Here is a 14,016-nt window from a genome sequence, read left to right on the forward strand (position 1 = left end):
CTGTGGTGTAGCTGTACTTGTGGGTGTTTAGATGGCTGACCAACAAAAATGATGTTTGAGAGATCAGATACAACCCAGCAGGCAGTTTGTTCACTCTGTTGCCTTGTCAATCTTTGCATCCCACCTTTCCAATGAGTACAGAGATTTCTTCTCTTATAAAATGCTAATCTCATTTGTTTTCTAAGGCAGGAATTTTTTTAGAGAATGCATTGTACTTAGAAACTTCAAACGGCAAGATTTATGAAATGGGTAAGCCATTAGGCTTTTAACAGTGTTTTTGCACCTCTGTTGATGTCCAGTGGATCCAGACAGGACTCTTTTAACCAAGGTCAGACATTTTCAATGGAATGCTGCTTCAAGCAAGCAGAAGGTAGCAAACACATTAACTTACATTTTCCCCTGTTTCACAAATTACTTATTTGAGTATTCTAAGAGACACCATATATCTATCAGGACATTATTAGCACTCTCCATGTTTCTTCCCAAGAAGAAGACTCCTCTACTTCTGTAGTTTCTGTCCTGAGGGTGGGGGGTGGAAGGCTAAGGGGATGTCCAGAGTGCTTGCTGACTCCCGGGGTGGAGAAGTGAGCACTTGCAGGTCCTAGGGCTGGGAGGGTGAGATGGAAGGGAAAAAGAAAAGCAACATGGTAACATGGTTATTCAGGCTGAAATCTCATGTTAGCTGTCATTGTTCTGTCTTTTATAAGAAGCAGAAAATCCAGTTAAGTTTTCCTTAATTCAGTTATAACAGTTGTGGAGCACAGGAAGAGGATGTGTGTGCATTCTTGGGAGCTGTCAGTGAATGTTTGGATGTACTATGATGAAGGGGTTCCCCTTTTGGAAAAATTATAAAGAGATTGTTTTCTGCTCCTTGTATCACATCTCTTTCTAGGTGTAGTTCTTGTAGACCATCACATTTTAGTGACAGGAGTAGCTCTGCCCTGGGTCCAGATTGGTGCAAAGGGAAGACTGGAGGGTCCCTGTTACAGCCACTGCAGTTGAGACAGAATGTTGTTTCTCTCCACAATGCCTTTTTTCCTTTCCATCATCTCACTTTCATTTAATTGAATGGTACAAGATTAAATGAAACTATTATAAGGTGTTTTTTTTTTTAAAGTGATGATTTTCCTTTTCTCCTGAGTGATTTATTAATTAGAACATTAATTTTAAAAACTGCTTATGTTTAATTAAACGACTCCACATTTCAATGATTTATAAATGCTAATTGGCAAACTTAACTTCTCACTTATAATGATACCCACATTAATCCTTAATATCAAAATGCAAGGGAGATAATAAATCTGCAATAAAACAGATTGCCAGTAGCTTCCCTCTATATGACAGGAGAGGACTACCCAGTCCCATCGAGTGTGCAGCACTTTCAACATCACCAGCAGTCAGTGAGAGCCTCTGTAACCAGGTCAAACAGCAGTGGGCCAGTGCACACCAACAACATGCCAGCTTGATTTGTGGTGCTGCAGGCGGCATCAGGGGATCATCCATGCCATGCAAATGCTTGGTGACCCCTCAGTGCTGCAGTGGCCCCACGGAGGTCAGCGGGCGTGGAACCCTCTGCATCCGAGCAGAGTGGGGTGCTGTGCTGCCTGCTTCCCTCCTTGGGCAAACCAGGATCCTGGGACCAAGGGAAAGCATCTGTGTTCGTGCATGCGATGAGGATGGAAGGAACATTAGATTAAAAAACAAATAGTGTGTTTATAAAAAAAATGGGGTTTATAAGATAGCTACCATTAGCAACCACATTTTTACCACGTAAAAAACCTGATGCACAAACAAAAAGCTGTGTATGTCTTAGAAGTTAATGTTTAGTTTTTTGAAATTTATACCACAATATAAGAAAGATATTAATCTATTAGAGATCATCCAGAGGAGGCCACAGGATGGGAAGGGTCTGGAGCAGAAGCTGTATGAGAAGCAGCTGAGGTCACTTGGTCTGTTCAGCCTGGGGAAGAGAACACTGAGGGGAGACCTCACTGCAGTTACAACTTTATCATGAGGGGAAGAGGGGCAGCACTGATCTCTTCTCTGTGGTGACAGCGACAGAACTCAAGGGAGCAGCCTGAAGTTGTGTTGTGGAGGTTTAGGTCAGAATTAGAAAACGATTCTTCACCCAGAGGGTGTTTGAACAACTGAACAGGCTGCCCAGGGAAGTGGTAGCAGCACCAAGCCTGACGGACTTCAAGAAGCATTTACATAAGACTTTCAGGCACATGGTGTAATCCTTGGTGATGGGGCTGAGCAAGGCCAGGAACTGGACATGATGATCCTCTTGGATCCCTTTCAACTCAGCATATTCTGTGATTCTGTGAATTGTTTTAAGGCTTCCACAAACTTTTTTGTCTAGTGAAAAAATTTAAATATTTAGATAAATAAAGCTCTTACTTTCATACTTCTTCCAACCCCCTTTTTTGTTTTTATGGATAGTAATGTTAATAAAGTTCTGCTAAATCCTTCCAAAAAGAGCCACAGGCTGAAAAATCTGTAGATATCCTTGTTCTAATTAACGTTATTTCAATTTTGAGACTTCAAAAACTTTTGAAGTATTGGTTGTCTGTATTCCACCTACATTAAATTTATGTAAAATAAGGGGTGCTGTAGGTTGCTTCTTGGGGGAATATGACCCATCTGCTTGTGGCTGCATTACAGAGTGGGCAGTGCACACTCTGCCACCATTCAAGGTAGTTAAACAAGGGTGAAATCAGTAGCAATTCTTATTCAGTTACATTGAAGACATGGCAGATTCATAGGTATTCATTTTCTTCATCCTTTTTCTCTTGAGTTTTCATTTCTCTCTTCCTATTCTCTTTTCTAAAGTGGCAGCCTCTTTAACTCACCATCATCTTTCAATTTTCCTTTCAGATCATGCAGCATCTACTTTCCCTTTCAGCTGCTTCTACCTTTGTTTTCTGGCTTTCAAAAATATCCCCCTCTCTATTTTTATAACTTTTAAGCTTCTCCCAGCTTATCTTTTCCACTTTTGAGACTTCTGTGCTATTCATTTTTGGCATTTTCCATTCAGCGTTCTTACTGGAGGGATCCCACCAGGAAGATGCCAAAACCGAGTTCCTCTATATAGTTAGTAAATAACACTTGTCAGTTTGCTACAATGTACCCTGCCTACCATCTCAGTGTATAAATTCCTCAGCTCTACTCATTCAGTGCCACTGAAGGAATAGTTTAGGCAACAGTTTAATTCTATGATTGTCTATTTGAGATTCATGTTGTATCACTTTGAAAGCTGCTTGTGTGTTACTCTGTGTCATTGCTCCGTCTGATTGACTTGAGTTCTTAGAACCTGACACTGGCATCTTTCATTATCTGGGAGAAACTTAGACTGATTTGAAAGCCTACCGTAAAGAGGATTTAAACAGCGCTTCACAAAGGGTGAATTTTGACTTTCAATAAGCTGGAAGAAAAAAATGAACCTAACCCATTTTATTAACACTCATAAAAGTCTTCATAGTTTTGTTTCATGCTGTGATCTATTGCTTCATTCTGTCTTTTGCCTTGTGGATAAACCATAATGATTATTTAATTCAAGCTGATGCTTGTTCTGGTGAGCAAGCAATTAAAAAAGCAGTGACTGAAACCTCATTATAACCTTAAAATACCTTGAGGAGATTCTGTCTGTCTGTGGCTGTGTAGATTCTCTTGGTTAACTTCCTCATTCAGGTTCCCAATCACATTTTTTTATCTTCCAGGTGAGCCTAAACACTGTAAGAAGTCAGAAGATATTGTAAAAGCCACGGAGCAGACAGAAGCACTGGTACAGAACTAGATTTGCTATTTCCTAAAAGCTTCTGACATTTCAGGCAGGACAGGTAATTTGGTAATTTTTTTCCTTTAATGGGGAGTGTTTTATACCATAAAGGCTCACTTAGTGCTATTCTTAACCTTGTTCCATCCAAGCTGTGCTTATATTAGAAAATTTTGAAATGGGGACACAGAATACCCCGCTTTCAATGCTTAAAAAAATGAAATATAAAGAAGGGAAACCCAATACTTTTAAACCTCTAAATCCTTAGTGTCAGACTAAATGATCATGTGATAAATCATCCACAGCTGGAATATTGGAAGTAGTAGTATCAGAAATCTCTTGTTTATGAATTTTCATTTGACCTCTGTTGCAGGAGAAAAGAACTCTAGCTGTTCCTACCTCAGGATCTCAGAGGCTGTTATCTGTCAACTTGTTTTTGGATCATCCTATTTCTGTGGAGATTGATTGAACAAAATGTTCAAAATGTAAAACCCTGAGCTGGTAACTCAAGGCACTTAAAAACTTGCAAGATTTCAGTTGTATATGTGTTGCTATTTCCTCTTCTATTCTGCTTTCTTAAACTAGCCAAAATAATTTTTTCAGCCAAAGTTGGACCTTGCTTTGTTGCATCACTGGTACCAGACATTTCCAGTTAATCACGAGACATGTGAAAACACGATGTCTGTCATCTGCCTGGGATTGCTGTTACGCGTCACTGCTGCTGGTGTCCAATGAAAATGGAAAATCAAAATGAAATGTGTTTCTGGATACTTGTTCATGCAATCATGCTGCATGCACCATAAAAGTCCTACTTGTTAGCTTCCTTAAAAAATCTGGAAATAAATGTTTGTAGATTGTATAGGGAAGTTGTAAAGTTACGCTGACCAGCCTGCATGAATGAAGATTCTTCCCCAGTGCAGTGGCTGCCATATGGACAGAACTGGTGTGGAGAAAATTTGAAAGTATTTGAAATATCTCTTTAAAATTAATTGAATAGCATCTGGTGTCAAAGATTAAAACATCCTGAATCCTGTAATATTTTGAAAGACATCAGTACTGGTGTCAGCCCTACAGTGAAGCTGGTACTTATTCTTTTGTAGGGTGGAAGGGACAGCAACAGAAATACATGAAAATTGCTTCAGTTCAGCAAAATGTTGTGTTGCCTCTCAGACAGAATTGCAAAGTGACACCCAGGTGTTATGTCATGGTTTATCTCAAATGCAAAGGTGACAATATGCATCCTGCAACATCTTTGCTAGAGTTTGTTTCTTCTTGAGGGGCAGCAAAAATGGCAGCACGCAGGCAGTTACCTCTGCAAGAAGCCTCAAAATGAGCCCTCCATCCCAAACTGTGCCCGTAAAGAAACTCCATTTTCATCTCTACTTCCCTCGAGCTGCACATGACCCCTTCTGTTTCCCCTGGGTGTCTTACACAACTCCATTTCCCTCTGCTGGAGCCTGCCAGGAAACTTCTAGGCTCCCATTCGGGTTGTAGGCGCTCAGGTGGCTCAGGTCACTGCACTCCCTGTTCTTCTTTTTGGACCCCCTGGTTATTACCTCACTGAACAAAACAATCTTTCTAATCTGCCATGGTCCACTCTGAAGGGGACTCGTGGGGGCAGTGGCACTCTCCTCCCTGCCAAGGGTGATTGAGACCTCTGTGCTGTCCCTCTGCTGCTTCAGGGATCCAACCGGAGCTCAGCAGGCCTCAGGCTCCACCTCAACAAGGGCACGCTTTGTCCGATTGAGGAAGGAAGCATAAAAAATCACCTTCACTGAGGGGCCCTTACATGTCCATACCTGTTGACTGTCTCTTTTTGGACAGCAAAGCAGTCAAAATTGAGCTGGGAACAGTGTAAGCTCTGAGCCCTGGGACAAGGGCATGCCAAAAGATGGAATTCCTGTCATTGAATATGTAAGCCATATATGTGCTATGCATTAAGTAGTATGCATAGTTTTAACTTAAGAAATGTTTGTGCATATAGGATGTAAAAAATACATTTAAATTGTTTTGTGTATCTGATCCAAGGCTTGTATTTAGCATGGACAAATTTCTGTACAGTGCCGTTAACGAATGAAATGTTAACAGATGAAATTGTATCATAGATGTTATAACGCAATCAATATTTTTTGCTAAGAGTTAAGAATTTATATATTCTCTGCTGGTGTTTGAGCAAATTATTAGTAGCCTGGACCGCTCTGTGCACCTTTGCATCCTTTTTGGGAATGTTGGACTCTTTCTTTTCCTTTGTAATAAAATGTAAACCATCTTATGGCTTCTTTTTGTCCTTATGACAAGAGAAGAAACTTAATGGTCATATCAGACTTTTTTTAATTGTAAGTTGCCATATGCTGTGGCAGTGGAAAACCTTTTTGATTAAGATCTGAGAAGTTGGAAACTTATTTTAGGGTAATTTATAGTTTTTAGATATTCTATAGTTCCCACCAATTATGAAAAGAGCAAAATTTAAAACTTTAAAAACTAGGCTAGTTAGATATTTGATACTAACTGTTTTTCAACATGGTAATTTATGATTCACTAAGACTGAAAGTCTGAAGCACAGAATTTAATCTTTATATTGCATTTTCAATTTCACACTTTTACCGTAGTTTAACTTAAAGTTGGCTTTTTTTCTGTGTCTCTATCCCATTGAGATTTATTACTTCACAAAAATTTTCACCTGGAAATACAGGCAGAAAATAGAACAGATTCTGCAGAGAGCTCGAAGCTCCCTGTGGGGCTCTCGGTGTCCTCTCAGTTGTCACAGCAAGCACCAAGATCTCCCACTGCAGGAGCTAGAAGGAGCTCCTGGTCTCACAGGAGGCACTCATTGCCTGCAGATCTCATTCATTAGGATAGAAGAGTGATTTTTTTTTTCTATAAATAATCCTATTTGCTCATTTGTATTCAGATTTTATCACTGTGGTAGATGTTACTGAAATACAAGAAGAGTCCTTAGTTTTTTGTTTATGCCAGCTGATTTTCTTTCTTCCTTCCTTTAGTCTTAGCAAGATTTTGCCTGGACATGACCCAAAGCTTGGTGTGTTGTTTGGATGAGGAGGAATTTTCTTTGATGGAGAAGACCAATAGAGCCAACACTCTATTGTTGGTTAAGGCTTTGGGCTGGGTGAAATTTGAGTTCATATGGCAGAAAGGCTTCTTGAGAAAGCCTCTCCCTGAACAGCAGTTTTATCTCTGAAACCTGTGAGGCTGCGCTACCAAAACACTGCATGGGGCCCCAAGAAATGGTGTTTGCATCTGCATCTCTCCCACAGCATTCTGGGCATGTACCCTGCATTCAGCACACTGAGGAGCTGTAGCTATAAATGAGCCCTCAAGAGTTTTATTTTGTACTTTTATCTTGAGATATATGACAGATATATTATGTAATATTGTTATGGGTTATGATCTAGACAGTATTTTTTTTTTTTAATTTTCAAGGAGTCAATCTACAACTGTGTGTTTTTATTCTGCTGTATTTGTCCATATTTCCTATGATGATATTCCCAAATAAATCTGATTTGAGGGCAAGGATTGTGAAGCTCCTGAGTGTTAGTTACAAATATGATTTCCTGAATCATTTTTGCTCATTTGTGTATGATTGTCTTTGAGAAGTGGCAGTGCATATATGGTCTTTTCCAACCCTTTCACCCTTTTGGGACTCCCCAGTTTTTCCATTACTGTCACAGTTTTCCACACAAACTCACTCACATCCTCATAACACATTTGAAAACAATCTCTTTAAGAGAGTCCTGCCTTCTTAGCCTTTATGGCCAAAATAGCCCTCGCATGAAGAAAAATATGACCAATAACATATAATTTACACAAAAATGTCTTACTGTGGTTGAAATTGAAGGAGCTGCTGGGACTGTACTTGTTAGCAACAATTCATCAGGAAGGGTTTGACTTTGAGAGATACCTCCGTGGCATGGTGTAAATTTTATAATCCAAGTTCAGTGTAAATGGAATTAAACAGGGCCCCTTTCTACTTGGATTGAAAATGAATGGCAATAATCTCACAGGTTCAAACATGTATCAAATCCTAACTAGGTACATGATGAAAATAAACCAAGACAACTACTTTATATCACATTCTTTGCAGTTCCTCTTTTCCAGGTGCTATCTGAGCTACATGCACAAAGGAACTTCTTCTTGTAGAGATGCCAGACGTCAAACAAGCCACAGCTGTGACAAAAATAATTTCAAATTAACAAATCAAGATCACTAGTGGTAAGTGTCTAAAATGTGTATTTTTAACAGATTATACAGTTATTGTATGAGAAAGAAGAAAATGTAAGTATGACTACCATTCTCCAGCAGCAGACTAGAGATTTCTGTGTGCAGTAGTTTAGCAGAAAAAGGTTTGTCTGAAAGGGGGAGCACATCCCTTCTAAGGCATTTTTTAAATAAATCACATCCTTGAAAAACAGTATGGAAAAATTAGTGGAAATTAATTTACTGCTATGAGTAAAAGAAATTGTCCTCTGTCAAACACTATGCAAACATTTAGGCTACTGCTCTGGAATAATTTTACTTTCCTGGTCATTTAATTATTTAATGGGTCTCCAGAGGCTCTTTTTCCATGTCCCAGGGCAAACATTCAGAAGTTTTATCAAACTGTGAATATCTAAGTTTTCCCCTGGGAAAAAAGAAGAAAGTCATAACCATGGGGTTATAAATAGAAAAAAATCTCTTATTAAAAATGGGAAAAAATCTCTTAGAAAACTGTTTTGGGCTGACCTTCGCTGCAAAATACTTTCTTTGGGCCTAGGCAAGCCCTTTGCTTATGGCCTTTGAGTGGAGAATCTTTGGGGAACTTAATTAGCTGAACTTGGACAGATAATACCTTTAAAAACCCAGCTTTTCTGACAGATTACAAGGTATATGAATTTTAAAGCTGTTGAGTTTTATGCATTTGCAACATCCTGTATAGGTCATTATTACAAACCAGAAGTAACGAAGTTGTAGCTAAATAAGGGGTAAAAATCAAAATGGTAGGTACAACCTTGGCTTTAAGATGAAACAGTTAAGCAGAATAGAAGTTTCTTCACTTTTATTTAGACTATAGTTTCAAAGCTGTCTCATCACCACATGGCACCTAATGCTGGGGCACCTACAAGCAACACTCCTGAACCTGCAAGAAAGACTGTGGGACTTGTATTTTAATACCATGAATAAACATCAAGTTACATGAAAGTATTGGCTAATTATTTGTATAAAGCCTGATATGATTATCTCAATCAAAATTCAATGAGCCAAAGGGTCAAATTTACCTATGATGCATTTCCATGAAAGCCAAGAGAGATTATGTCACTTTACAAGAAATTAATTTGTTAATTGGATAGTAATTGGTTGTCTCTTGCTTTCTCTGTGTTCAACTGGCTTACAGATTTTGGTTTCTGCAGTGCAGGGTACTCTGAGGGTCTAATGTCTCTGTACAAAACACATGTTCAACTTTAAAAGTTAAACCATCTTGAATTCTTTTATTGAAATTGTGCTTCCTTATCTTTGAGACTGCTCAGCTTTGAGAGAGAACCGTATTTTTCTTACTTGTCAGAAATGAACGTTCACATTTATTGTTTGGGGTTCAGCAGTAGTTCAGAACTGGAATTAATGGCAACATATTTGTGTCAAACATTTTAATGTAAAGCATGATGCTTCTTTATTTTAGCCTTCCCACCTGGGGAAGACTCCTATTCTGCTAGGCACAAGGTGGTTTGGGGCAGGGCAGAGCTGTGACTGCAGCCAGAGTGGCTCTGGAGGACATTTGTGTGGTTTCAAGTAAATAGTAGATACAGGAGCATGAGTCGCTCCAACTACAGAGTTGATATTTCCAGTAAATTAGAGAATAAAAATGTCATGAGCAATTTAAATATTATTTATAGTTGACCTTCATGTCTGTTTTTAATATTCAATCTGCTGAGTGTTTAAAAAAGCAATTAAAAGTCCCATATAATGTTAAAACCCTTGATAAATGTAATAAACAAATGACATATTCAAAAGAGAGAATCTATGTCCCATTAGGAGAGAAAAAGAAAGATGAGAGCAACATATGGCAGTATAATTAGAATGATTAGGGAAGCACATCAACAGAATTTATGCTGCAGGGAAAATGTAATAAGAAACCAACACACTTTCCTCACTGCCTTGAAAACTGCAAATATCGCTCTCTGAAAAGGAGAAGATGCAGAAAGGGTCCCTGGCATTTAAAGCTGTAACTTGTGTTCTTCTGTCATTATTAAAGATGCACACAGCCATCTGCAAACCGTTTATTTTTTGCAGAGTTCACATTGTCCCATTGCTTTGATTAATAAGGAGCAATATTACACCTCAGCTGCTTTTCAGAAAGATGCTATTTTGGAAACCTAATTAATACTCATTCCACAGTTAGCTTGAGGTGTTCGTTAGTGCCAGATACTGAGTTCTTATTTGTTTCTCATTATGTGGAGAGTATTGCTTCTCAATGCCAGCATTTTTGTTTTGCATTTTGGAATAACCTTTCGACACTCCTGCTTCCCACAGCCCTCCCTTCAGAAGAGCTAATAACACCTGTCATCATTATTTTCACATGCCTGTTAATGTCTGTTGAAGACATTGTGGGCTATTTACATAGATAGACTATCCTGATGCACAGCAAATATTCCTGCCATTTTCTGAACAGTTGGGCCAAAGAGAAAAGCAAAATTTAGAAACTTGGCAATGCAATTAAAATCTCAGTGTACCACTAAGGGTCAGTATATGCCAGGCAAATGAATCATTACAAAATTGTGTATGGCCTAGCAGAAATACCAAACTATTTTTCTGCCCCAAACCCCCAGGATTATTTAATAAAAACACAGAAAATCTATAGCAGAATACAGACATTGAACTTGCATAAACTCCATCAGCCCACTTTGATGAAACTGGAGATTAGTAGCATCTTATCAAGCAGCTTGAGGTTTAGCAGAGGGTGCACAAATATCTTGCTTGAGATTTGCTCAGAATGCTGCTGTCCTCACTGGAGGATAAAGGAGAGAATACGGCAAAGCAGACGGCATTTAGCATCCACTCAGTTGCCAAGCATAATGCCGTGCATGAAAAGGTTAAATGTAATTGCACATGTCAGGAATCAACAGAACAACTGAGGCTCTTTCTGGAGCTCGCTCTTGTGCTGAACTGCTATAGAAAAAATAATAAAAAGAATGAAAAAAGAACATCTGTGGGCCTGGGCACTAACACGGATGCAATAGGAGAGGAAGAAAGGGGAGTTTGAGGGACAGCATGTTTTAAATATGCTCTTATATTGTCCCCCCAGGGTTAGCAGACAGACAATACCTTATTTTCTGCAGGAACAAGGTCCCTCATGAAAAAAAAAAACTTGTCTCAAGAGAAAAGAAATGAGGAGGGGAGCCCTGCACTGAGCAGGACATTTTGTTGTACAGTGCCAGCTGTACAAAGGCAGACCTGCAGCCTGCAGGAGCCCTGCTTGGGTCCCCCCACAACCATCACAGCCTTCCCAGGCCAGCTCAGGAGAGAGAGACACCCAATGCTTCACCTCCTGAAGCAAAAGAAATGCTTTTTTTTTTAAAGACTGAAAACCACCAGCAGCCTGGCCCTTGATGTTACAGGAAGTGCAGATGAACTGGAAGTCCCTTCCTTACTGACTGCCTGGACCCCAGGAGGCCCTCACCCAAACACAGGCAATAGAACCTGTCCTGCAGCCCTGCCTCGGAGTCAGTGTTGGATGTGACACTTTTAGTCAAATAACACCAACTGTGCAAGAACTAATGGTGATTTTTCAGTTTACATTACTGGGGAGAAATAATGGTACTGTGAGAAGAAGAGAATCCTTGAAGACTTCAACAGAAGTTATAGCTGTATTAAAAAAATAAAATAAAATAAAAAAAAGAGGCAAGAAATCCAATAATTAAATTGATGGCAGGATAATATAAGTTCTCCTGTACAGTGCATGTTGTATTTCCCCGAAGGAAAATATGTTTCAGCCAAAACCTGTGGTCTTTCTCAAGCAGAATTCCTCTGACTTCTGTGGAAAGTATGCTTTAGAGAGCACGCTTTACAATGCTTTAGAAAGGAGTTTTAAATCTTGACTCTTAATATCTACTTAAGTATTATCTCATTTTGCACTTGGAGAATAAACAACATATACCATTCTGTAAGTCAAATACAGTCCAAATTAAATCTGGGTGGGATTTTTTTCCCTATTATTTATAAAGTGTAATTATACTTGAGTCCAACAGTCAACCTGAAACAGCATGTTCAGTGATGAATTCTCCAAGCTCCCATCAGGTGCTTTGTGTGTTGCTGAGATTCCACAGTGTACAATACCCCGTCCGGATGTCGAGCGTTATAAATCATGTCCGTCCTTCCATTTGCTCCCATGTTCTAGACATTTCTCATCTGCAGCCTGTGGGTACTAATAACCAGCAAAAAGCCATTAATATCCAAAGTGCTTTATTAGCTAGCAACACAGAGAGATGGTGTGAGGTTAAACACCAACGTCTGATTCACACCTTAGGAGTACTGTGGCAACAAGCAATTTTGTGAAGAGCCTGGTGCTGTGTGAAAGCAAAGCCATGGCAAAGATGGGACCTGAGCCCAGCTCTTCTTGCTGCCATTCCAGTCCTGACTTGGGGCCATTCAAATGATTTTTGAAGGGTCATTTCTTCTTTTTCTTGTTTGGGGCATAAAAAGCTCTCAGTCCTGTAAGTCCTGTAGTGGCTTGTGTATAATTGCAGAGTCCTTCTTTAGTCCTTCTTGCACACCCTTGCTGAGCTGGAGTCATGGATCCTGTCTGCAGTGTTTCTACAGAAACTGGAACCAAAGAGGACAGATACAGAGATACAGATGGAGGGAAAAAAATGGCTCTCAAATATAAAGAAACACTAGTTGACAGATCCTGTTCTTAGCAGGTCTTCGTGGAAGACCTCAGATTGAGACTGAAATCACCATACAAGGCATAGACAAAAGGCTCTGTGTTTTCCTATATTTAATCCCTTCTTTCTTTTTATTTTTTAAATTTTTTTTTAGTACAACCCTTTAAAAGAGCCTTGCAGCAGTGGAAAGTTAAACTGAGGATAAAATATCAAAGGCAAACATTTAATATAAAATGACAGTGAATTAATTTAAAAATCTACCATTGATTGGAAAATTGAAATAATCTGTTAAGTGTCACTCTGAAGAAACATTGTTTTCCTTCTCTACCTTATTCCATTTCATGCCATAAGGTTTACATGGTCTAAAAAATGAAAATGAACCATGCTGACTTCAGCCACAACCCCGGGACTCAGACACAAGTGAATTTGTGCAGCTTGCTGTGCTGTCAGTCACTGGCTCAGGCTGAGCCGGGTGCAGGGCAGGAGGGCTGTGACCTGTCCTTGCTGCAGGTGACAAGGGGGATGTGGCACTTCCCATGGCTCAGCTGGGGCTGGGACCTTGCTCCCAGGCCTTGCACATGCCTGTGCTCCTCACTCCCACACTGAATGCCTCCAGATAACAGAGATCTTGTGTAGAGAGAAGTCCTTTTGGCTGCTGTGACAAGGCAGTGTCAGACCAAAATCAAGACAAGTATTGAAGTGTCACATACCCAGGGAACACAGGGAAGAGTGTCTTTGCATCATTCTCTAGACAGTCACCTCTGCTTACTTCGTTACCTTTCTTCTGCCCACATCACTGCAAGTAACTTTTCCAACAATGGTAAAAACTGCCCTTAACCGAAAGGATCATTTTATATGAACATTTCTCTGCAGCAAGACAAACCCTCTGTACAATAGACAATCTTGTCTAAATTAATGTATTATTTATTTTGTACCTTTTAAATCACCTTTATTTACAAGAAGCCTTAGATACAGCTCACACGCAGTAGTTAAGCTCTGGCAGTACTGACGTCAGGGAGCTAACACATATGCGAATAACATTTCTAAGTCATAGAAAAGAAAAGGAAAAAATGACTTTAAAGTAACTGTTTTGTCTCCAGGAAGAAGGGTCACCAGACACGTGTGCAGTGCCTGCAGAGCCCCCTGGACACAGGAGCGGGCAGGGCACGGCGGGGCCAAGAGGCAGCTCTGTCACTCTCCGGGACAGGGCTCTGCCGCCCTGTGCTGGTTAATGGCCCCACTCCTCTTCCCTCTCGCCAACTCCCTCCTCTTCTTCTGGAAACACTGAGTCACTCTGACTCTTCAGATGCTTAATCCCTGAAAATACAGAGGTCATGGTTAAGGTTGTATTCCACTTGCATGAGGTTT

General features: G+C 39.8%; 2 protein-coding genes across 3 annotated transcripts in view; one reads left to right on the forward strand and one right to left on the reverse strand.

The window, feature by feature from the left end:
- PDE1A (phosphodiesterase 1A) overlaps nt 1–7,306 on the forward strand; it is a 74,902-nt gene extending 67,596 nt beyond the window's left edge. For both annotated transcript variants that reach the window (XM_015634891.3, XM_033516035.1), the window contains 2 exons: nt 3,720–3,839; nt 4,149–7,306. In XM_015634891.3, coding sequence (XP_015490377.1) covers nt 3,720–3,796 — 77 coding nt within the window. In that variant the 3' untranslated portion in view covers nt 3,797–3,839; nt 4,149–7,306. The remainder of the gene's footprint in view (nt 1–3,719; nt 3,840–4,148) is intronic.
- A 4,903-nt stretch (nt 7,307–12,209) lies between these two features.
- Nucleotides 12,210–14,016, reverse strand: part of PPP1R1C (protein phosphatase 1 regulatory inhibitor subunit 1C) — a 45,546-nt gene continuing 43,739 nt past the window's right edge. The window contains exon 5 of the mRNA XM_015634895.3: nt 12,210–13,965. Within this exon, the coding sequence (XP_015490381.1) occupies nt 13,877–13,965 (89 nt within the window). The 3' untranslated portion in view covers nt 12,210–13,876. The remainder of the gene's footprint in view (nt 13,966–14,016) is intronic.

This window comes from Parus major, chromosome 7, assembly GCF_001522545.3.
Source record: "Parus major isolate Abel chromosome 7, Parus_major1.1, whole genome shotgun sequence".
In the NCBI taxonomy this organism is placed as follows: Eukaryota; Metazoa; Chordata; class Aves; order Passeriformes; family Paridae; genus Parus; species Parus major.